This window comes from Suillus discolor (genome assembly GCF_016758755.1).
Source record: "Suillus discolor strain FC423 chromosome Unknown F5147scaffold_5, whole genome shotgun sequence".
NCBI lineage: Eukaryota > Fungi > Basidiomycota > Agaricomycetes > Boletales > Suillaceae > Suillus > Suillus discolor.
In genome coordinates this window covers 172,926-196,301 of record NW_024541252.1, presented here as the reverse complement: position 1 = coordinate 196,301, position 23,376 = coordinate 172,926, and the positions used below count along the sequence as shown (strand labels likewise).

The 23,376-nt window shown below is 47.1% G+C and overlaps 7 protein-coding genes across 7 annotated transcripts; 6 read left to right on the top strand and 1 right to left on the bottom strand.

The window, feature by feature from the left end:
* Window positions 1-1,854: 1,854 nt before the first annotated feature.
* Window positions 1,855-2,160, top strand: F5147DRAFT_567377 (uncharacterized protein; the record flags this gene model as incomplete). The annotated part of the gene is made up of 1 exon (XM_041430851.1): window positions 1,855-2,160. A coding segment is annotated over one exon (306 nt), but the record flags the coding sequence as incomplete, so codon positions are not given.
* Window positions 2,161-3,710: 1,550 nt separating this feature from the next.
* Window positions 3,711-4,247, top strand: F5147DRAFT_566863 (uncharacterized protein; the record flags this gene model as incomplete). Its single annotated transcript, XM_041430826.1, has 2 exons — window positions 3,711-3,788; window positions 3,843-4,247. Coding segments are annotated over 2 exons (483 nt in total), but the record flags the coding sequence as incomplete, so codon positions are not given.
* Window positions 4,248-6,771: 2,524 nt separating this feature from the next.
* Window positions 6,772-8,064, top strand: F5147DRAFT_670873 (uncharacterized protein; the record flags this gene model as incomplete). Its single annotated transcript, XM_041435558.1, is given in 9 exon segments — window positions 6,772-7,021; window positions 7,041-7,094; window positions 7,229-7,390; window positions 7,442-7,510; window positions 7,563-7,631; window positions 7,677-7,705; window positions 7,748-7,759; window positions 7,819-7,953; window positions 8,032-8,064. 9 exon segments carry the CDS (start codon window positions 6,829-6,831, stop codon window positions 8,062-8,064), a joined length of 756 nt encoding a protein of 251 aa, XP_041297938.1. The 5' UTR covers window positions 6,772-6,828.
* Window positions 8,065-8,803: 739 nt separating this feature from the next.
* F5147DRAFT_670861 (uncharacterized protein) lies at window positions 8,804-9,770 on the bottom strand. Its single transcript, XM_041435557.1, has 6 exons — window positions 9,653-9,770; window positions 9,547-9,603; window positions 9,288-9,492; window positions 9,137-9,238; window positions 9,055-9,078; window positions 8,804-8,995 (listed from the first exon to the last, which is right to left on the bottom strand). Exons 1-3 carry the CDS (start codon window positions 9,743-9,745, stop codon window positions 9,304-9,306), a joined length of 339 nt encoding a protein of 112 aa, XP_041297937.1. The 5' UTR covers window positions 9,746-9,770; the 3' UTR covers window positions 8,804-8,995; window positions 9,055-9,078; window positions 9,137-9,238; window positions 9,288-9,303.
* A 1,340-nt stretch (window positions 9,771-11,110) lies between these two features.
* Window positions 11,111-12,559, top strand: F5147DRAFT_299514 (uncharacterized protein). Its single transcript, XM_041429101.1, has 9 exons — window positions 11,111-11,466; window positions 11,518-11,563; window positions 11,618-11,758; window positions 11,817-11,882; window positions 11,931-11,999; window positions 12,057-12,127; window positions 12,187-12,283; window positions 12,337-12,344; window positions 12,397-12,559. The coding sequence occupies exons 1-9, from the start codon at window positions 11,200-11,202 to the stop codon at window positions 12,427-12,429; spliced, it is 798 nt and encodes a 265-aa protein (XP_041297936.1). The 5' UTR covers window positions 11,111-11,199; the 3' UTR covers window positions 12,430-12,559.
* A 1,195-nt stretch (window positions 12,560-13,754) lies between these two features.
* Window positions 13,755-14,862, top strand: F5147DRAFT_768430 (uncharacterized protein; the record flags this gene model as incomplete). The annotated part of the gene is made up of 7 exons (XM_041440973.1): window positions 13,755-14,036; window positions 14,090-14,135; window positions 14,189-14,316; window positions 14,388-14,454; window positions 14,505-14,573; window positions 14,623-14,681; window positions 14,752-14,862. 7 exons carry the CDS (start codon window positions 13,755-13,757, stop codon window positions 14,860-14,862), a joined length of 762 nt encoding a protein of 253 aa, XP_041297935.1.
* A 1,429-nt stretch (window positions 14,863-16,291) lies between these two features.
* Window positions 16,292-23,321, top strand: F5147DRAFT_768429 (uncharacterized protein; the record flags this gene model as incomplete). Its single annotated transcript, XM_041440972.1, has 27 exons — window positions 16,292-17,206; window positions 17,256-17,282; window positions 17,343-17,369; window positions 17,423-17,452; window positions 17,525-17,623; window positions 17,683-17,862; window positions 17,914-18,069; window positions 18,129-18,236; window positions 18,287-18,445; window positions 18,501-18,663; window positions 18,721-18,917; window positions 18,970-19,114; window positions 19,169-19,920; window positions 19,969-20,784; window positions 21,584-21,668; window positions 21,727-21,759; window positions 21,813-21,832; window positions 21,881-21,895; window positions 21,951-21,989; window positions 22,046-22,074; window positions 22,133-22,146; window positions 22,197-22,219; window positions 22,416-22,452; window positions 22,509-22,643; window positions 22,702-22,933; window positions 22,996-23,047; window positions 23,106-23,321. 27 exons carry the CDS (start codon window positions 16,292-16,294, stop codon window positions 23,319-23,321), a joined length of 4,704 nt encoding a protein of 1,567 aa, XP_041297934.1.
* Window positions 23,322-23,376: the final 55 nt, after the last annotated feature.

The window sequence follows — 23,376 nt, the reverse complement described above, 5'->3', positions numbered from 1 at the left end:
ACATTCCCCAACAGTTCCTTCGATTCTGGGTTCTACGAGTCTCTCAACCCTTACCTTAGTTTACCTGAGCCTGAACCTGACACGGAGTCCGGCCTTCCAATACTCCCTCCCTTCCTTTCTCAGAATAGCCCAGACACGCCCATCACTGCATGGAAGAAGGACTTAGATGCTGGTAGGATTACCAGCTTTTCTCCACCTCGTCTTAGCGCCACCTTTGCGCGTGTGGCTTCACATAGTCCTTCTGGCCGCGGCAAGACAATACCCCGCGCGCGTCCTGTCACTTTGGGTAAAGCTAAGGCCCCTTCTATCTATGATCACCTCTGTGATTCAACATCAACGTCTCCCCGTGCACCTCCGGCAGTCCCGGTATCGACGGTTCCTATGGTTCCGGCTGTGCCTGTGCCTGCAACTCGCGGGTCTGCATCTCCCACCCCACCTCCGTCTGCTTCTGCTACTCTTACAGCTAACACGTCTGCACCTCCTGCCACACCTGCAGCGTCTCCATTCGCTTCTGCTGCTCCTGCAACTCACGGGTCTGCAACTCCTGCCACACCTGCAGCAGATGTGCCTCCGTTTGCCTATCCTCCTACCTCACCTACAGCAGTCGCGCCTGTAGCAGATGTATCTCCGTCTGCTTCTCCTCCTACAACCACAATTGATTTGGCGCCGAAGGCCCCCGTGTCTAACATGTCCACGAGCATCGAAATGTGCCCTGCCAGCACCACTGTGGACCAGATGACGGAGGAGGTGCAACCATTTGATGATGTACTCAATCAGTCGTTCCGTCGCGGCAGTCGAATGCGCCTCCCATCAACCTGTCTGACGGATGCTAACAAGATTGGCGGCACTTCAAAGAGGTAAGTCAAATATTCTCAGTGTGGTGTAGAAGGGTCACAGCGTCTTTTTGCAGATCTCGCAAGTCCGTCGCGTGAAGAAGGCCACTGTAAGCTCATTGGGAGCATTTTCTCAATGTTCTTGTCACCATGTATATACGCGCGCTGTCTTAATCTTGTACCATGTATTAATCAATGCAAATATATTCATTCTTGATGATACAATTGTTTGATTGGCGCCAACAGCACATGCTACTGTATTGATACATGATGGGCCCAGGACTTACTAGTAGCGAAGCATGTTGCTTTTAATACTGTACAGTCTACAGGACTTAGCAAAATTTTGGTTGCAAATGGCACGTGCTAATGTATTGATACAATGAGAAGACGAGAAGCAGACAGTCTACAGGACTTAGCAAAATTTTGGTGGCAAATGTCACGTGCTTATGTATTGATACAACGAGAAGAAATATCATAGGGTCAAATGTCACGTGCGTATGTATTGATACAACGAGAAGAAATATCATAGGGCTTGTTTTGGAATGCGTCAATCTAAAGAACCAAGGTATGCGACATATTTAGACAGGATAAGAAGGTGTATCCTAAATAGGAACAGAAAACCGAAGGTATGTGATATATTTAGATGGGAGAAGAAGGTGTATCCCAAATAGGATGGGTGAGGAACACTCGGCTTGCTGCTTGCCGGATAATTGATACCGAGAAGCGCAGAAGCACAGCAGGAATTATCCTGAATAGGATAGCCGGTGATGCCCGAGAAGCTGTTTTTCAGCCCTGGCATGAGTATTGATACAGAGAAGCCTGTATGCATACTGGCCGAGAAGCTGCTTTCTAGCCCTTGCATGAGTATTGATACAGAGAAGCCTGTATGCATACTATTGTAGGGGCTGGGGATCCTCGCTAAGTATCAAAAACTGTCCTGTTACTATCCCTGGGTTTGTATTGATAAATATGCCAGTATACCCTCGATCTCGATTAACTTGTGAGGACTTTCAAAGAAAGTAAACCAGAATCAGGATTCCGGTACCTTGTCAGCTTCCTTCGACACCAAGGTATTCGAGTTCAGCAGCATCGTGTTTGGCAGTCCCTGCGCAGAGTTGACAGGCTGGGACAAAGGCTGAGAGAACGACGTGTTACCAGAAGACGAAAATACCGAGTTGCTCGACCAAATGCACTATGGCATGTAGATGGTCATCACAAGCTCATTCGATGGGGCTTCGTCATCCATGGTTTCATTGACGGGTATTGTCGCACTGTAAGTCAATTAATTCATATAAGTAACAATACACCTTACTGTACCAACAGATAACAGCGCTACGAGTTGGCACAAATAATCGTGCATCAACTGTGTTGGATTTATTCATCTATGCAAGAAATGAATATGGTATCCCGTCTCGTATTCGTGGAGATCGTGGCGGCGAGAATATTCAGGTTGCCACTCACATGATTGCGACAAACGGTCACAATCGTGGCTCATTCCTATGGGGATCGTAAGTGGAGTCCTCTGGAAATCTACTTGAATAATAATGCATGTTAGATCAACACGGAATTCTCGCATCGAACGATTGTGGGTTGAAGTAGGCACACAGTTTGTACGCCGGTGGCGGGGGTTCTTTACCAGGCTCGAACGACTTCATAAACTTGATGTCGACAAGCCTGGGCATCTGTGGCTCCTCAGTGTGCTTTTCTTAAATGCGCTCAATGATGATTGTCGACAATTTCAACAAGAATGGAATTTGCATCCTATTCGTGGTTCTGATACCAGGGATCGAAGCCCTCAGGTCAGTGAATATTCAGTGGTACAGAATTTTTATCTCATAACTACGAAGGATATGCAGCCTTCTAGGACAGGCATCATTAGGTATCTATGAAGACGAGTTTGAGGGAATCTGTCCTACAGTTCTGCAGCGCTATTATGGTATTCATGGCAGGGAGGTTGTCCTGTCATCGAAATCAGACAGGTGCTGGCCACCCAAGTGACGAGGCGGATGAACCAGAAGAAGAAGATATTATTGGCCGCATTGAGCAGGAACAAGCAAATGATGTCCAGCATGATGCTGTTGAGGTTCCAGACAGCAATACTCCTTTTCGGAACGAAGAGGATGAAAGTATGTTCTTTGAAACACTTGAGGAGGTTGTCATGGAGGGGATTGTACCGGAGGGATACAATTTACGCGAGGGTGAAGACAAGTATGATGAAAACACAAGTGAATACCTACGAGTTGGAAGGCGGAGGGAGCATCATGTGGAGATATCATTGGCTGACCCTATCTGGAGAACTCGCTCGACATTATGGGCTCAGGCATCTAGTATTCTAGATCACTTTGAAGCAAATGAATTTTTTTGAGTCGCTTAAGTAGTACTTAACAAAATCCGGAGGGACCCAGGACCATTGAATACAAATTCCGCACCTCGCCGACTAATTTGTGTTCCAGTCCTCTCTTCCATCTCACTTAGAATGCCGAAGCCAGCATTTTGCAAGGGCAATCCTGATGAATCAGTACCCTGCTATTGCGAAGAGTACTCGGCACCCACAAATATTCCAGTTGGCCAAAAAGAACTTTGCGCTGAATGTTTGCATGGGAAGAGCAAACATCCACGACCTCAACCGCCTGTACTGGCTGAGCTACCAGCAGTCGCTACTGCAAAGGAACGAGTTGGAGTGATGGCTATATTCAAGCAATCGCTCGCTCGACGAGCAGGACAAGGTAGTCAGAATACAACTACTGCGACAGCTGCGAGAGATGAGGTAATGGCAGGATTTCGCCCACCTGCAAAGCAGAGATTCCAGTGAGTAACTCACCTGACTTCTGTGTGTTCGAAATGACTGGTGCCGCCTAGGGCAGGATTGTATCCTCGAGACAGGCCAGCTCTTCAAAGCAAGGTCACATCCCGATCAAAGTCGGTGCCATTGCCATCTTGGTGAATTACCTCGATGTATGTTAGTTCAAACAAGCTATGACTAGTATGAGCTTACCTGGCAACCAAAAGGACAAAGGAGAGTTGTTGACCACAATTCCGCCTGTCAGAACAGAGATGTCGAAGTTAAAACGAAGAGGATGCGCTCATTTTGATGGAGATCAGTCTGAGGACGGAAGTGTGGATTTCAGCTTTTGTTTAGACTGGACATTTGAGGAAGTTGATGCTTACATTCGAAGATTATTTCCCAAAGTCTTTGAATACCTTGACTCTGTGAAGGTTGGTGATGTCAAAGGGAAGGCTACGGACAATGGGGCATCTGAATGGGTGTTAATTTCGAAAGAGAACCGCAGGCTCAGTGTCGCACCTGAGCCCTTCCCAACTGGCAAACACCTCGAACGGTACAAAGGCAGAAGCAATGCCCCACTTCAACAGACAAATATCTTTATTGGTGAGTCGTTGATAAATTCGTCCTAGATTTTCTAATCAGTGTATGTATAATGATAGGTATCCGGAAATTCGTACCTGAGCATACTTATGCACGCTGGGACCCAGACATGGTTATTATTGATATAGCTGATGACAGCGATGACGGTGATGACGGCGATGATGGCGATGACGGCGACCATAAACAAGAGTATGGGCTTAAAATCGAAGACGACATATTCACTCAAGTTCCAAAGATTGGTTAGTCTCACGTGTACAGTCTCGAGCGCTGTGTTTAAAATTCATTGTGTTACTTACTCAAGTGCGTCCAAAACGTCCAATGCAGCGTGGAACCCGTCAAGAACCAGCTCAGAAGAAATTGCGTGGAGGTAAGTACTACCATTTAATTGTATGGGAACACTACTGACACATAATATTTAAAATCAGCTCATGGACAGCCCATTGCATCGAAAACGGGGAACAAGTCGGGAAGATCCTCAGGCCAAGTTAAACGTAAGTGTCGAGTTTTTATTTTCTGGCAGAAGTCAAATGTCTAACACTTGGAATTTACAGTTTTCTGTCCAAGTGGCTCTGATACGGATGACAGTCTCAACACCCTACCAGCTAGTCTGAAAGGGATGTCAATCTCACCACGGGTTCAGAAGCGTGCTCCACGCCATAATCCAATGATGCCATTGATCAAGGACGAAGAAAACCACCAGGATATCGACCTGCGAGACTTCGCAAAGGCTCAGAATCATCATGTGCCCGGCGTACCTAATCGACCACTCTTCCAGCCTCTCGTTTCGGTCCAACCTACGCTGAATGACCTGTTGCGCGGCCACCCAGACGTCAATGATCCATTGTCACGTCCGTTCCACAACCCCTGGACGAAGGACTACTTCATTGGCTCTATCAAACTTTGGCTTTAATTTTGTGCGAAAGTCTCATCATCCCATTTAATTCCCCTTACTTCTTTGAATCCTATGTCATTTGCCCTTTAATCTTCCTCACTCCTTTTAATCCTTCATTCTGAGCCCATACTACTATTCAACTCTTCGTTTAATTCCTATCCCGCCAACTTATCCTTCATTAAATGCTGGTTGGTTCAATTGAAAAATTTAGTTCATCAGTTTATCTCACACATCCTCACCTTCATCGTTGCATCCGGTGGCATTGTCAATGAAAATCTCATTGAATTTTTCGCCAACTTGCTCTCAGCCGTGTCCGTCTTCTGGCTCAAGAAGCGTGGTCTCACATTCTCATCAGCCGGGTATGTACACCAATTTTGCATCAGAATGTTCCAATTGCGCGAAATTAACCAGATAGAGCGCGAGATGTGTCAGTATCTGGAGCGAGGACATGGTCAAGAAGGATTTCGTAGGTCAAGGACCTTACCCGGCAAAGACAACCCCTCCTCCTACCACGAATCCCTTCCTCCCTCCTCCAGCTGCTTTGGCACCTATGCCTTCATATGGCCATCATTATCTTTCAGTCACTTTCACAGTGTTGCGCGGTGTAAACGGGTTCAGCGTGCCGACCTCATAGGCCAGGGAGACTCGAAACATCGGCCGCTTTGCTTTCGGTCATCGGTAGTGCTCGATTTTCTTCATTACAAGTGAGATATTTGCCAGGGCTGCAGCGGCCTAATGATTCAAGACCGGCTGCAGGGGCTGGTATTGGTACGTTTCACTTGAGCGAGCATGTGATGTCTTACTGATGAGTCGAGTACAGCCAGCCGAGTCAGTGCGGAGCCCCTCCGTCTCTTAGTAGAGAGCTCCTCAAATGCCAATGCAAACATTCGCTTCGGCCATGCCCTTGCCAATGCCAACGTGAATGGCAATGATGACTCTGACAACGTCGCCCGCTTGGTGCGCCCGAGCCTCGTGATGATCACCTCCACCGAAGTCAAGGGCAAGCATCACTTCTGTGGCGCATCCCTGAAAGCGAAGGCGCTTCGCATGTCAAACGCATTCCGTCATGCTCTTGGCTTTCCTCTCATCGAGATGGGTGATCATGACACCTTCAAGGGCGAAATCGCCAGCAACCCCGGTCCTGTTTCTGGAGAACTTCATATCCTTCCCCATTCCCTTGTTTTTGACATAGTTGATTTGGAAATGCGTCTATAGTACTGAATGTGTTACAATACTACAAGACATGTGTGTGTTTTAACTATATGTGTGTGTCTCGTATGTGTGTGTGTGTGAGTTTTGTGTGTGTATCATTTTTGAACTGATCCAGCGCCATACAATTTTGCTGTCAAACACGAATATAACCAGTTTATTCCGTCCCGACTTACTCGCAATCATGATGGGCATACTTAGTGACTATAGCCATCGATGGACGCACGGCGCAAATCAAAGATAACTTCGGTCGTCCACGACAATTTTCTGACATTCCTCCACTGCGGCCGGCGAGGCCTTGAGCTCGAGGGGGTAATATCATCCCATCCTTGTGGCAATCCTTTTGAATGTTGTCATTCAAGTTGAGGTACCGACTCGGGCCCACTCTGGAAGGATTACTAGCGCTCAACTCATCTCCGCCGATTCTCATGGAACATGTGATAGAAGCCTGGTATGTAAAAGGTGCACGAGAGGTGCGTTGCGCCAGGTTACGCCGAATCATAACGCTCATGTCTATCTCAAAAGGTATAGCATTGATAACAGGGTCCGCTCAGGGAATCGGTCGTAGCATCGCTCTTCGGCTCGCACGGGATGGCTTTAACGTCGCTCTCAATGATCTGCCCAACAAGGATGCCAAGCTGGAGGTGGTAGCGAATCAAATTGAAAGCCTTGGAAGGCAAGCCTACATCGTTCCCAGCCGATGTGACTGTCGACAAACAAGTCAAAGAGATGGTCGATGATACTGTTACAAAACTTGGTGGACTGGACGTCGTCAGTCGAGGCTCTTCTTATCTCACTAGACGTGTTTCATGGATATTTATCGTGTAGATGGTTGCCAATGCTGGAGTGGTGGAGTTTGCCTCGCTTGTATCATGTACGATTATCTCGGTCAAAGTCTATCATTGACAGGTTTCTCATGCCCTCCACTAGCGACTGTAGAGTCATGGGACCACACACTCTCAGTAAACGCCCGTGGAGCTTATCTATGTTACAAGTATGCTGCAATACAGATGATCGAACAGGGGCGCGGCGGTCGAATCATTGGTGCGAGCTCAATCGTGGGCAAAATGGGTGCGTCATATAGATATGAATTTGCTTGAGCATTCTTATCCAGATGACCAGACAGGCTTCCCCACAACTCCTCGTATACGGCGAGCAAATTTGCGGTTCGAGGGCTCACTCAAGCTGCAGGTAATTCCTGAGATACTCGCATGGACAGCTTTTAATAAAGACCGCTTGACAGCTGTTGAACTCGGTCAATATGGGATTACAGTTAATGCATATGCTCCGGGCGCGATACATGCTTCCATGAGTAAGGTCAAACTAATTTCTGATTTCTCAGCTGATTCCTAGTTAGCCAAGGTCGTGCTGGACGAGTCTGGGAATGTAGATTATGAACGACTTATCGACGATCCTTGATCGAGGAAGTGGTTTCAGTCGGTGAGCAGAGCGCGATGACAAACTTTACCCAGATCCTGCTTTCTAACAACCTCGATCAGGTATTTGAGAATGTCCCCATCAAGCACATCGGACAGCCTGAAGATATAGCTAGCATCGTGAGCTATCTTGCATCGAAGGAAGCGCACTTCATTACCGGTCAGTTCATGCCTTTATTGTGCCTGTCTCCTGCTCACGTAGCATGTGATGTCTCCAGGTCAATGTGTAGGTCGATTTAGTTTATTGCATATAGCTGGTCTAATTTTTTCTCCTAGATTACTGTTGATGGGGGACTCAATATGGGCTGAGAAGGCCTTGTAAACAGTTATTATGTTATTACTCCTTGCAGATGCTATGGTGTGATTCCAATGTCAAATTGAGGATTTCTTCCTTGGACTGGTGCTGATTGAATTACCAGGAAGGCCTTAAAAGGATCAAAACACTTCGAGTATTTGTAAGTGACGTTAGCCAAGTAGCAAACACTTTGAGTCAGAGTCCGTATAAACAAACATACATCTAGTCGGTGCTTACCATTCAGACCTCTGGCTTAGACAGAACGTGTAACTCAGAAGAGTGGGTGCCCACTTAGCTATTGTCAGTTTGTTTTTCGGATTTCCCTTTGCCCTCGACAAATCTCGTGAGCTCGTTGAATTTCACCACCGTCCCTGCAATCTTTTCGTCATGATTTCCATCGATCGACATTGGATTCTCATCATGTCCTGACCTGGGGCTAAGAAAGATCTCAGCCTTCGTATGGAACAACCAGGAGACCCGTGCGAACCCTATCGCATATGCCTCACGCGCACGGGCCTGACATGGCCGCAGAGACAGAACACAAGGGTATAACTTGTGTTCAAGCGTGCGTTTCTGCCCTGCGGCGGAGGCCTGGCCGCCTGAGCTTCGTTGGGGCAAGGCGGTGGATTCGAGGTTCCGCAGTAGTATTCCTGAAAATTCAAGGGGTTTTCATATTCGGATCGTTGCAAGTCTAGTCCTTACCTTCTCCCTTCGAAGCTTCAAGATTTAAGGAATGGATTACGCACGGAGTAATGAGTATGTTTTATTGAGTCTATAATCAGTATGTCTAGTATGCGGCGGCATAATCTCATAATACAGGAAGGTGATCAACGCGAGATGAGAACTCGGAAGAACTACTATGTACACACAAATCAGTCATTTCGATCCCCACGCCACCCAGGGTGCGCAGTATTCGAGGAGGGCAGAAAGTTGACACTAGTCAGCCTTACGCAGTTAGTCGCACAACCTCAAAGTGTAAGTATATCGAGTGTCGGGGTTATCACCTTGTGGGTGACATATCTACGCATCTGTAGATGGAAACCAAATTGAAAGTCTGCGTGACAAATTTCTGCGCGCATAACTTACGTAGCAGGAGGGAGTCCCTTTTCAATATTCCTGTTGCTTTTATCATTGATTCATGTGAGGGTATAGATATTACGTATATTGTCCTGTATAAACGAGTCGATGCTTGTTCGATTTAGCACCGGAATAATGTCAATCACGAACAAGTACTCACAAGCAACTACAGCGGCTCATGCGCTTTCGCTGACCCACCAGATCCCCTTCACTTTCCAAACTATCCAGAGTGCCAGAAAAGAGCCAACAATATACATTATTATCCGCATCTGTCTAACGCCGCCTGCGCCGGAGAGACCGAATGCTTGCGCAGCTCGTCGAGAGGACTGAGACAAGGATGTTGAAAGGCTAGAGAACGCGTTTCCCTACATGCGAATATTAGTATGTTCAAAGTGAAGAGGAGAATTACTATAAGGTACTGTATCATCTAGAGTCAGATGTTGTCTTTCGGCATCGTCGTAGATGTCTGTGGTGACCTGGAAGACCGTTCAGAGGTATGTAGAAATGAGGTAATATCAATCGTACTCCGCGCAATGTGCGTATCTTTGAATGTAACTCATCTAGTCGCTGATCATTCTGTGCTTCGTAGGTCTCTTCTGTAGTTCGTGACGAAGACATGGAAGGGCTAATGTGAGAGGCAGCTTTGTTATGGCAGGGGGGGTCTACCGTTTTTAAACTCCGCTCGCCGCTAGCGGTCCATTGGACCCGAGAAACAACTGGACAGTCTGGACCTGGCTTTGTGAGACGGCTCTTTCCTTCCTTGCCAGGTACATCCCGCCCAGCAACATCCGGGTAGACCTCGTCTACAGCTTCACAAGATACATCGGCATTTATTTGACGGGTACTGATGCGGTATTGCCTCCCGGACATAATATAGTTGGGGGCGGCCTTCCAGCGGAACGCATTGATGACGAACTTGTTACATCTTCAACAACCGACCTGACAATTATCGTCGGCGCCCCATTCAGAAGTTGGTTGACGAACTCACCAAGTTCATGGGCAGGGAGCCGTAGTGGTGGGTACACAGTTTTTCAGGAAGCTTCTTCGAGTGGTGAGCGATTGAATTCGTGGAGGACCAACTGCAAGGGTTGGACTGGGCGACTAGTAGCAATAGGGGGTAAACTCGATGTAGCGTGGACCGTCCAAGGTGTATGCAATCATTCCATGCAGGCAGTGGCTCTGTCGGATAAGCAGGAAGCCTGCGCCCCTGCAGACTACAGTTGATGCAGGCGGGGGTACATATTTCATTGGCCACTACAACACAGTACCACCAGGTATCATTCGTCCACGTTATTCACTATCGCTTGAATACCCGATGAAGAAGCTTGATTGTGCTGGATCTCTTCCAATTCTTGTCATCATGTTCAGCGATTCGGTCGTTCGGACCCATCGCGAGGGGAGCTACTGGATTTGTCTGTTAGTGGAATTACGTGAGTAGTTCCTTATCATTCTGGCAGACTCTACACACGTTGAACGTTGATTGTGGGTGCACAACAGCGACGGTTCGGCCTATTTTCGAAGCTGGAATAACAAAAACTACAATTCTCGCAGGGTTTGGTGACTGGTCGTAACGGACACAACAGCAACTGGCCTATTTTCGAAGCAGGCATAACAGAAACTATGATTCGTGCAGATTTGTGTGACTGGCCGTAATGGACGCAATAGCAACTGGCCTGTTGAGGTAGGAATAACAATAGCTACATATTCTCGGTGACTAAAACTTTTCAGACAATGTTCACCTTTATCGAAGCCTCATCCGTCACCGTCGGAGTCTCTGACCAAACGTTTGGTCGTGACTTACAACCTGGAACAGCTTGAAATCACTGGTAGCATACAGGTTACCGCATCGACTCAGAAGCACACTCAACAATGCCGACCATTCAAGCCCCTATGAACTGATGCCGTGATCATTGTCGTGATTTGTCGCCGCAATTGGCTTCTACGGCGAGAGATATTCCAAGAGTAGTTAGTGTCTTACACCCTCCAAGCGATATGAAAGGAGCTAGGATTCCTGTGATATATAATCTGATGGTACCACTTTTTTCGATGTAGCAAACTCATAACCTTCTACCATGACCATGTCGCCTCACAAAGGGATCGCGCTCATCACAGGATCTGCTCAGGGCATTGGTCGCAGTATCGCTCTGCGGCTTGCGAGGGATGGCTTCGACATTGCCTTGAACGACCTTCCTATGAAAAGTGAGCAGCTGGCTGCTGTTGCTAGTGAAGTCGAGGCATTGGGACGCAAAGCGTGTATCGTGATTGCGGATGTGACAATCGAAGAGGAAGTGAAGAACATGATCACTGACACCGTAAAAGAGTTGAGTGGATTGGATGTGGTAGGACCCTGAGCTTCCGTTCCTGGAAGCTTGCTTATGATTTTTTTATAGATGGTCGCCAACGCTGGCATTCCAGGAGCTAATACTGTCTTGGAAAGTAAGCTTAGAGGTTCTGTTCGAGTATGCGCTGCAATCTCATGATATGGTGTAGCCACTGTTGAAGACTGGGAGCGCACATTCACCGTTAACGCCCGCGGAGTTTTCCTGTGTTATAAACATGCCGCAGTACAGATGATATCTCAGGGTCGCGGTGGCAGGATTATTGGCGCAAGTTCCATTGCCGGAAAGATTGGTGACTGCTATTCCGTGTTGAGTCGAGCTCGAAGGGCTGATATGAGTGCTGTCTACAGGATTTCCATCAGCTGCTGCATACTGCGCTAGCAAGTTCGCTGTCCGCGGATTGACGCAGACGGCTGGTGAGCAGAAACATCTTTGAGTGTGAATGATCACTAAATCTGGCCAAGCTCTTGAGCTTGGAAAACATAATATCACAGTCAACGCCTATGCGCCGGGTGTCATACAAACCCAGATACGTACGTTCCATGTGAACATGGTATGTAGCTCGAAGCTGATCACTTTCGTGAACTTAGTGGATAGTATTTCTGACCAATCGGGAAATGTCAGCCTGGCAGACGAAGATTCGACGAATTACCTTACCCAGGTCTGTTTGTGTTCCCTTCATGCTCGCGTGTATCTGTACCGTCGGCTCACGTCGCGCAGCTAATTGGAAACCGGCCGATCAAACATAATGGTCAACCAGAGGATATCGCAAGCATTGTCAGTTATTTGGCGTCAAAAGAGGCGCATTTCATTACAGGTGAGCTCTTATTTTGTCGTTCATTCCCTGCAGCTTGTTCAACGCTGCGACAGGGCAATGCGTAAGTGTACAGTGCCGGTCACCTAACTTTCAAGGTATTCACTACACTGCAGATTTCTGTCGACGGAGGCGTCGTTCTATCTTAGCGAGTCAGACATCTTCCGAACACAATGCATTAAAAGAAGAAACAAATGTATCTTCAAGAGGTAACGCCGAACATGACGGACTAGAGTTACTCCTGTTTGATTCAAATGAATGAATGAATTTATATTTGGCCGTCTACGCTCACAAGTAAACAAGTCTGAGTATCACGAGTTCCTGCTGATATGTCGCAGCACGTTCGTGTTTTGCAAGTCCGCACGTCAAAGACCCAGGAGCCGGTGTTCCTAGACTGATATCTGGAAGTAGACCGGAGGCCCTTCCTTCCTCATTCCAAGGCTTTCAAGTTAAGCAAGAGTTCTAAATGCTGCGTAAAGTCAGTCAGTAATCAACCCAAATAATTGAGACTCGACGCATAGTTTCTGCTCCAGACATTCCATACTTCTGGATCAGGGTTTGACAGTCCTAGAACTTCCTTCTGACGATAAAGTGGGAGTGGCCCCTGAGTCTGCTGGGATGATATAAACCAAGGGAAACCGAACAAGTGCGGACTATAAATTGATAACGAGTTCAGGGATTTTCCTTGCAGGGAAAGCCCTGTCAAAGGGCTGTCGGGAAGAGCTGCACGAAAGTAGTCTAGTTGAACCAAGACAAAGTGCTGGGTAGGCGCCCGAAGTGATGTGGTTGGTCACTTTAGAGGGAAATTTGCTAAATCTCACAGATAAGCGCATTACTTGTAACTTGAAGGTCGAAGCTGAGGTTGTCTCCTCAGGTCAACCTCATGTTGCGATACCCCGTGGCAATTGCAAGTATTGTACAAGAGTCAAAACGATTGTGCCATAGGGCATGTTCAGTAGGTTAGTCAGCGGATAGCTCTTTTAAAATTTAAACTTCCGCCCAGGAGATTTAGAGTTCACGACATCGTTTTTGCAATTCAAATGAGTTTACCTACCAAGTTAAGTACTTCCTTAACTGGTCTTTTTTTATTCTATCTACTATTCTTCCGCAATATTTGAGCCTTCGGATAATCACCCAATGATTACTTGTAGGTCATAGCACTATAGATCAAAACATACCAACATGGTACCACTGCCAGTATCTCCTTGGGAAGCCCGGTCACCGTCCCCAGTAGGCTCGGGCCTTACCCAACCATAGGCCAGCCTAAAGCCTTATGATGAGGGCTGGGCCCAATGTGACACCACTGACTGACAGTGGCGTTGAACGTTGAAGGCTTGCAACTGCGTTCTATCCCCTTCGTGCCGTGCCGTTATCCTGGTCTGCTGTTTCTGGACACCATGATAAGAACTTGAAGCATTCCAAAAGGTATTTAACATCCATAGATTATCTTGGGATTGCTCGATCAATATTCTCGATGTCTCAATCCAAAGGTGTCGCCCTCATAACCGGTTCAGCACAAGGAATCGGCCGTGCGATAGCGATCAGATTAGCCCAAGACGGCTTTGATTTAGCGCTCAATGATCTGCCCGGAAAGAAGGAAGTATTGGAAGACTTCGCAGCCGAACTTCGGCGAGGCGGAGAATCAGAGAGCTCCTACCATCCTAGAACATGCATTGTGACTTGCGATGTCAGTAAAGAAGACGAGGTGAAGAGCATGATTGATACCGCAGTCGACGCTCTAGGGAGCTTGGACGTCGTGAGTAGTCACCCGAAATGCGTAATCGTTGGACTCATGGCATACTACCGCAGATGATCGCGAATGCTGGAATTAGTGGCATGGTAGATCTCTTGAGTGGTACGTGGATCGATCATGAACCATACCTAGCATAGTACTCACTTTTCATGCAGAAACTCTAGAAGGCTGGGACCGCATGATGAAAATCAACGGCACCTCTGCATTCCTGTGCTATAAATACGCCGCAATCCAGATGGTGAAACAGGGACGTGGCGGCCGCATCATCGGTGCCAGCTCCATGGTAGGAATACAAGGTAAGAGGCTGTCCCTGAGTCGAGTGTGGCACCTGAAAATCATGCGTCTATTACGAAGCCACAGTCCCCTTTGATGTCCTACAGTGCAAGTAAATTTGCTGTTAGAGCCATAACGCAAGCGGCTGGTAAGGTCATTATCTCATGCACATGCATTAGTACTGACGTCCTCATCAAGCGCTGCAACTCGGACAATACGGAATCACGGTCAATTCCTATGCTCCGGGAATCATAGCGACACCCATGGGTGAGTGCTAAAAGTAGGTTTTATGCTATCCCGGCTGAATCACGGACAGTTGTCGCATCAAAGTCCCAAATTGCAAAGCGAGGCGACAAGGTTGACTACTTCCAAAAGGTGCGACGAGGTCTACTACCATAACATGTCCTTGGCTAAATTGCAGCACAGACGATCGACACCTCTGCAGTCGGGTACAGTCGGACAACCGGAAGATGTTGCCAGCGCCGTTGCATACCTCACTTCCAAGGAGGCCCATTTCATCACAGGCAAGTCTCCATCTCACGAGGGCTGTGTGTGAACTAACCTGTATTTCTGTGTGTTAGGACAATGCGTAAGTTCATTCGAGCCACTGGTATGTTGAGCAACTGAGGAACCGGTCACGCAGATTTCCGTTGACTGGCGGTTTGATGCTTTCCTGATGTGAGTCCATGAATTGCCGAATAATCGAATCTCAGCGGGAATCCACAAGTTAAGAAATTATTATCACACAATTTTTCAGTCACTTTGTAGGTGTGGTTCAATTTAGGGGAATCAAGCCGTCGTCGTTTATGATTTGATATGCAATATGTTCTTACTTTTCGTTACGCTGGATCTACGAGAGCACAGTTTAATAGTATTGCTGGATTTTGATGATGTGCGGGGCCTGCACAAGACAACTGTGACGGCTCGACGATCTGTTGATCACCGTATAAGACAAGTTACTTCAATTGTCGCCGGCACGGCCCACTCGGCCGATGTTCTTGCTTATCCGTTCGTAGATGCGTTCATGACTTGCTGCATGGATTCGCAGATGTATACGTGGAGCGTGGACGATTGCCAGTAGTCTGCCGAGTCTGAGTGTCCGTCGGAATAGTATTCGTTCGGCAGATACACCGAAGACGATGGATTGATTGATACAGGAGAATGGAGCTTGCAACCTTCATCGTTCGCCTCGGATAAACCTTCGGCGTGCACTTTCATGGCGGCGAGGCAGTGTAGTGGGGAGTACAAGATAATCGTGTCGGATCACAATATCACCACACATACTAGGGACTTGACTGCTTTTCATGACACGACGGACGTTAGGATATTGTAATTCGAATGACAAAAACTCATCTGATGCGTTTTCATCCATGCCTTGGCAGTCCCTCTATCCGAAGATATCATCCCCGTGCGTTCTTATCAATCGCGGTCATTATTACTTCCACCCGAAACAACTCATCCTTGCAGCACTCTGGTACATTCAGCCTGTCTTCGCAATATTCAGCTGAATTCATATTCAGTATTACTAGCGCACACTCACAAAGGAGCTGTTGAGATCACGAAGTCTCAAAGTACATATCACCTCGATTTTGGAACTTTTGTAAGTGTCAAGACACTAGAGCCTAGTAATTCTTTAGGCGTGGTAACTGATCATGAAAGATCGAAAGGATTGCAGAAATGGAATGGCAGACATAATTTCTCTCGGATGATTTCACTGCGCACCAATAAAGGAGATGCTGTATATGACGAAAATTTAGCTGTGCGCAAGTGGCGTAGTGATGAAATGAAATGAGATCCACGCTCAGGTAGCAGCATGGTGGGGAGCCACTAGGAACACCAGAAAAGCGCCTACATGAGGTGGGTTGTGGGCACAAAATCAATGCTACTCACCACCTATTAGCTTTACGGTATAGACATTTCCAGATTCCACAAAACACACCCATCGTTCGCTACTGACTGTCTGTTTCTCTCTAGACTAGCACAACATGTCAGTGGAACTTTCGGAAGAGCACTTGACGCAGTCCCGTATAATGCTAGGACACAAATCGTCGGTGTTGGCAGCTGCGTTCTTCAAAGACGGTCGACGGGTCGTCACCAGTTCATCGGACAAAACCCTGCGAATTTGGGATGTGCAAAAAGGAGCGTTGGTAGGAGCGCCATTCGAAGGACACAAGGGCTGGGTACGAGCAGTCGCTATATCCCCAGATGATAGGAGAATTGCGAGCGGCGGAGAGGACAAAAATATTATCCTATGGAATGTGGAGAACAAACAGAAGACTTTGGATCCGCTGGTGAAGCATGCGCGAGATGTGAACTCGTTGTGCTTCTCTTCCGATGGCAAAAAACTGGCAAGCGGGTCATCTGATTGCACGATTGTTGTATGGGATGCAGAAACTGGCACTGTCCTCGCAACACTTCGTCATGACAGTATGGTGTTGACTGTGGTATTCAGCCCCGATGGGTTGAAGTTGGCCTCAGGGTCAAAAGACAATAACATTCGTGTTTGGCGCACTAATGACGCCGAGGTTCTTCTCGAGTTCAACGCTCACCAAGATCGGGTTCGAAGTGTTGCGTGGTCCCATGACGGCCAGCAACTTGTCTCCGCATCATACGACCAAACAGTCAAGTTTTGGAACTCATCAAATGCAGACCAGATTGGTCAACCTTGCGCTGGTCACACTGCCTGGATTTACTCGCTCACCATCTCCTTTGACAACTCCTTCATTGCAACTGCCTCTTGTGACAATACTGTACGGCTGTGGAGCACAAAAACACACCAACAGATAGGGCAGGCACTTGAACACACCACCTGGATTGGCTGTGTTGTAATTTCTCCCAATGGAGAACTGCTCATGAGTGGAGATGGAGATGGGAAGGTTTGGCTCTGGTCCATCAAGAACGTACTCGAAGATTATAATGCGGAGGATAGACTAAAGGGAAGAGCAACAGCGACTCTTCACTGACGTTGCCGCTGGCGTAAGCTTCTATATCCGTTCTGAGTCCAATTGAACAAAGTTATATGACCTTTCAAACCAGAATGTTCTGTCGACACCTTTCACAACGGTAAGTTTTCTTCTTAGCGTGGCATCGTATACTGCTAATGACACTGAATAAAGGACATCGCTCAAAATGATATCCAAGCTCAGGTACGCTCTTACCCATGATTTTTTCACTGTGCCTTTCTTACTCGCAGGTCATTCTTCTGCGCTATGGTACAGCCGCGCAATGAGGACTCTGACAATTCCGACATTAAAAGCCATTATTCTTCGGAAACTCATGCAGCCTCTAGTATCCTCTCGTTTCCTTCATCATTCGATGTGAGTTTTCCTCCGGTGCATCTGCTCATTATGAAATGTGAACATGTTTTAATATGCAGAACCTCCCTATGAACCCGACAGTCCGCAATGCATGCATCATTGGGGACTTGCATACTGCTGAAGAGATTTTGACTCAGGAGATCGACACTGATGGCGACAAGTGTGATTCTTATGCCAGTCGCTCAGTTGTAATGGCGCGAAATTCTAATTGGGACCAGGCACTTCGAGATGCAGTCAACGTAAGACACTCTGCTCTTCATGACTGTTGATTTGACTTCTCTGTGATCTAGTCAATCGATATCCAACCCTCATTAATGGGCTGCATCTCTAAGGGCATTGCCCTTTGCGGCAAGGGGCAAGTTTGGAATGCCATGGAAGCTTTTGATCTCGCTTTCACATTTGCTACTCATGATTCGATGACCATTAATCTTTTACTGTTGATCAAGGTACGATTCATACTACTTGCTATTTGAGTCATTCTCAGTCTCAGTCTTCAACTTTTCAGGCTATTGCGCTTTTCAATGCAGGTCATCGCGAAGAGGCAATCCGGCGAGTTCAAGACCTAGCCATTGCTTGTCAGCATTTAGACACACTTTCGTGCAACGTCGTAAACGTGAGTCTTATGTCAGGGCTTACAGAGTGTCACTGAAATGCACTTGCCAGTCATATCTACATGTACAACTTGCAACCATTGCTTTTGAGAATGGGCGGTACCTCGAAGCTGCCGAACAATTCACGGAGGTCCTCATTACGAATATGAATATGACTGGCTCATCTTTACGCGCGGCGTTGTGCGAACCTAGATTAAAGATATTCACCGTGGTCTGTCACAACAACGTCACAACACTTCCAATAATTGACGACATGTGCTTTGCAGCTCTTCGGTTGGGACTTGGATTCATTATGGCAAACCATCCACCAACGACAGTGTGACGCGTTCCTCCGTGCGGATCAAGTGATCGAAGCGATCGAAGCGTATCAATACATGATGCGTATGATTGACGAGGCTGAGAGGACCAGCTGTCTCGGATGGTCTACCAGTGAGTGTCTTACGATTTTAACAACTTGAACATCGATATTGACTTGAGGTCGATTAGCCTTCAAGCAAGACTGCATTGCACGCTGTGTGGCCAAGGGAAAGGAAGCTGTTGTTGCAAACGATCAAGCAAGAGCTTTCAAGCTTTATTCTGCAGGGATAGGGCTAGATCCCTCATACGACCTCCTTTTTGTACACCGCAGCAATGAAAATTTGAGACGCAACTTATATGCGGAAGCCCTTTCCGACGCAGAACAGGTGCGGATGATAAGCAGGATCTTTATCATTGGGTTGACACCGTCATGCATAGGTGATCAAACTCAACCCTTCGTCTCATATTGGGTACCAACTAAAGCACGAAGCGCTTTACAGGGTACATCGCTATGATGAAGCAGTTGTGACCTTCAGTATCATGCTCTCCAAGTTGGAAGATGCTCCCGACACGCAGATACGACGTAAGTCCCGAGTCTTTCATGAGTTGACGTGGACATAATCACGTTTTTCTCCAGAACTACGTCGGAAATATCATTATGTCACTCCTTGTGAAGTAGAACGTGCTATTCGAGGAGCGATTCATGCTCACCTGGACACTGCTCCACTTCATTTACTCAACACCTCTACTGGGCGTTTGTGCGATCGACAGGCACAGATAACGGCTTTCATGGAAAGCACAGAGTACGAGAAACTTATGTCTTCGTTGATGACACACGGGCACCTTCAATTGGAGTGCATCAAAGAAGTGGTGGTGATGTACTTCCGTTGGGTAATGTTATCGCATACATGGGAAACGAAGGAGCCGCTGCTACTCGACATTCAAAACAAGGTCGTGTACGATTTGGATCCAGTCGGAACTATGGTGAAGCTACAGACGTTCTGTAAAATTTCCCGTAATGCAGGGTATCACTGGGCATGGAGTGATACATGTTGCATCGACCAACATAACAATGCTGAGCTCCAGCGCTCGATCAACTCCATGTTCATCTGGTATCGCCATTCATCGTTTACGATTGTCTACCTATCCGATGTTGCGTCATCGTCGAAGTCTGGCGCACTGGCAAAGAGCGCTTGGAACACGCGAGGATGGACTCTCCAAGAGTTCCTGGCTCCCAAAGTCATTCTCTTCTACCAAGCAGATTGGACCCCATATCTCAATGACCGTTCCACCAACCACAAGGAGTCTGTTACTATCATGCATGAGTTGGAGGATGCAACAAGCATAAACGCCCAGGCCCTCGTGGCTTTCCGTCCAGGGATGAGAGATGTCCGAGAGAAACTTCAATGAGCGTCGACACGCATCACGACATTACAGGAAGATATCGCACACTCATTGTTTGGCATCTTTGGCGTTCACCTACCTGTAATCTATGGCGAGAAGAAGCATCACGCTCTCGGCCGACTGTTACAGGCCATCGTGGCTCAGTCGGGTGACATCAGTGCCCTGGACTGGGTCGGAAAACCGTCGGAGTTCAATAGCTGTTTGCCAGCCGATATTGCCTCATACGAAGCGCCGCCATGCATACTACCATCGCTATCCGAAGATGAGATGCAGGTGTCGGTCTCCAACCTCCGAAGTGCCGCGGTTGTGGGGTTGGCCGTGGCATTGTACGCCCAGCTTGACAACCTGTGCGCTCCTCGTTTTGCGAACCGCAGACTGCTCCTTCCTTGCATCACCTTTCTTGTCACAGGAGTCAGAAGGAGGCACGGTCTACATCGGGAGACATATTTCACATATGACATCAAAGCAGACGGACTCCAAGACTTGTTAATCACCACGGAAGACAAGCTGACTCGGACTCAGTTCTCGCAGGCAAGACCTTCGCGGCAGACTTTCTTGCTCGTCCGTCCCTGGAACCATTATGACCTCAGGCTGCCTGATTTCTCAGATGATATGCAGACCGTTCCCGGGTCTCCACTAACTGATTTATGTTGGGGCTACCCTAAAGAAGTTGGCCTAGTTGATTTGGAGTCTCAGTCGCGAGCGTTGAGGTTGATGGTTCGCCTCGGACAGCCTTTTAGCGCACTTTTATCAGCGCAGCAGCGTGGTGGGGAATATAAGAGAATCGCATCGGACCATGACATTGTCGCACGTGTCAAGGACGTGACTGCTGTCCGCGACATGTCGAACGTCAGAACGGTAGAGATATTATAGTCTCATGTATTTCGAAGGACGAGGGATTTTGACGCATCTTCATTCATATCTTTGACTGTACTTTCATGGAACTTCCAGTACCCCAATTCGGCCTTTAAATTGATACGGTATAATGATAACTTACAACATGTAGACAATCTGCATCAGGCCCATGACATCGATTTGCAAGCTCGCGTGTTTGGTAGCCAAGTTATGTAACTATCATAGACCTTTTTCAGTTGAATGCATCTAAGAAAAAATGCACAAGCACAGGTGCATGAAGTCAGATATGGACCCAACCTGAGATGGGCGATGAATATTTAGTAAATTAAATGGTGCCACTCAGGTAGGATAAGTACGTACGTACGGTACTGTTCAAATGGCTGTATCAGAACGTTTAGCCGGTTTTTACCGAGTGTTTTATTTACAGCTGTTTTTAATAAATGATGGCAGTGGCGTCGTTTTTTTTGTCAACTACACGAATTAGGACTTAGAACGGATCATATCAGTGTTTACAAAAAAAATGACACTGCCATCATATATTAAAACAGCTGTAATTAAGACTCTGTGCTCAATTCCACATGTCATTGTCAATATTATCAGGGACCTGCATGGTAACCCGCGCGCATCGCGGGTACTACCTACTACCTGTGCTGATACCTTGTTTGCACCACGGCTTGGCAGCCGAATGGTGGCTCCAGGAGTGATAACAGGGCATCGCACACTCGCTCAAACTAATCGCGATAAAAGCTATGGTTGGTAGTATACTATCTGCAGTGTGCACATATCCCACAAGCTCCATCCTGATATGACCATAGTCTCAGATGATCCTGCTTGGTGGCCAATCATCAATTTTTGTCGTCTTTACGACTATTTTCTAGGTTAGTGGACTGGGAGAGCAATTTGGATGCCAATGGTGACATCTCAATATGTTTGCAGCTGCATGCTCTACTGCGGTGGTATACGACTGGGGTAAGCGAGATAATACATTCCGAGAGATTATTGATATGTATACAACATCCAAGCATTAACGTTCGGACAAGAGGTAAGTTGGTGTCATGACCTGCGCATCTCACTAAAAATGTTTCAACAGTTCGAATTGATCTTGGTGAGTAAGGTCCTGTATTAGAACCAGATAGAATGATGCAGTTGACTTGGGGCAGAGGCAACGTTGGTCCTTCATGACTGTTCTTTATATCTGTGTACGTTATTGCTACGAGCGCAGTTGGCATCTTGTGCTGACTTCAACATATACTAGGTGCGCTACATTGGAATACTATATTCTATGTACGTTTTCAAGGCTATCTACACTGCAATGAGCTAATAAGTCATCTCTCGCAACCAGCATTAACATCCTGCGTATGTGTCCTCTCATGCACTTGCTTCTTCTACTAACCGGTGGCATGCAGTGATGCTCTCTATTATCGATGTGGTGCGTATCCTGCACTGATGCCTATCATTTTCATTCCCATTCAACTACTGACTACGCTGCTATATTAGGGGTGAGTTATATTATCGGTCGGCTTGTGTCTTCAAGGTAACGACTTCAACAGCTGTGAGTGTGTTTGAGGTATTTATTACACCACTAAGTATCTGAGGTTTCAGGCACTATCCTTTGGTACATACAGGCATGGAACCCTGTCATCGTTAATGCCATGTTAGGTGGTAAGCCCACCCGCGGTTTTCTTCCTGACATTGATTTCACTGAAATATCATTCAAGTCATCATGATTGCTCGGATAAATGCCATGTATCAGGGATCGAAAAAATTGTTCATCTTTCTTGTTGTGGCCTTGCTAGCCTCCACGATCGCCTCCGGAGTTATGATGGTAATTGCAAACATGGGTGTTTCATCGCGTACGTTTGAATCATTGATGAAAGTCTGGAGCACAAGAGACTCACGAACATTTACCAGAGGAGGCCGTCCTTTCCGGCTTCCATACCTGCGTTACCGAAATTGACATGGACATGATGTATCTGACTTATGAGAGTGTGATATCCACTGCTGTATGGGAGATCCTCGTCTTGTTTCTTGCAGTCTGGATTGTTATAAAGCACTTCCGTGAACTGCGACAATCGCCGACAGGATCGACGGTCGGGGACTGTCTCACGATATTAATAGAGAGCCACACGTTTTACTTTATAGCGTGAGTTCTATAGGTGATTTGGACGTCATTATCTTGTTTTACTGAAGTTCCGCATTTGCTAGCTTTGTTACTATGACTTGCTTCACACTGGGCTCACTATCTCCAAATATCACGGTACGCCGACCAGTGACTAGCATCTGCAGCTGACCACTGTCTCATCATTTCTGTGCAGAACACCACGGAACGTCTTATTTACTTTGGCATTTGGGCAATTGCACAGATGTTGCAGATGTTCGTGCTGGGACCGCGTCTGATCCTCAGTGTTCGAAAATCTCACGCTAAGCTCGTAGCCAGGGCCGATGGGGGAACAGGCATGACGTCCATTGCTTTCCATGCTGGTGGAGATGTGTTGATCGGCGGAGATTCCTCGACTGGCAGAGATGTGTAACACATGAAACGATCCAAATGATCAATCACGGTATACTGTGCGAGGACCATGCATG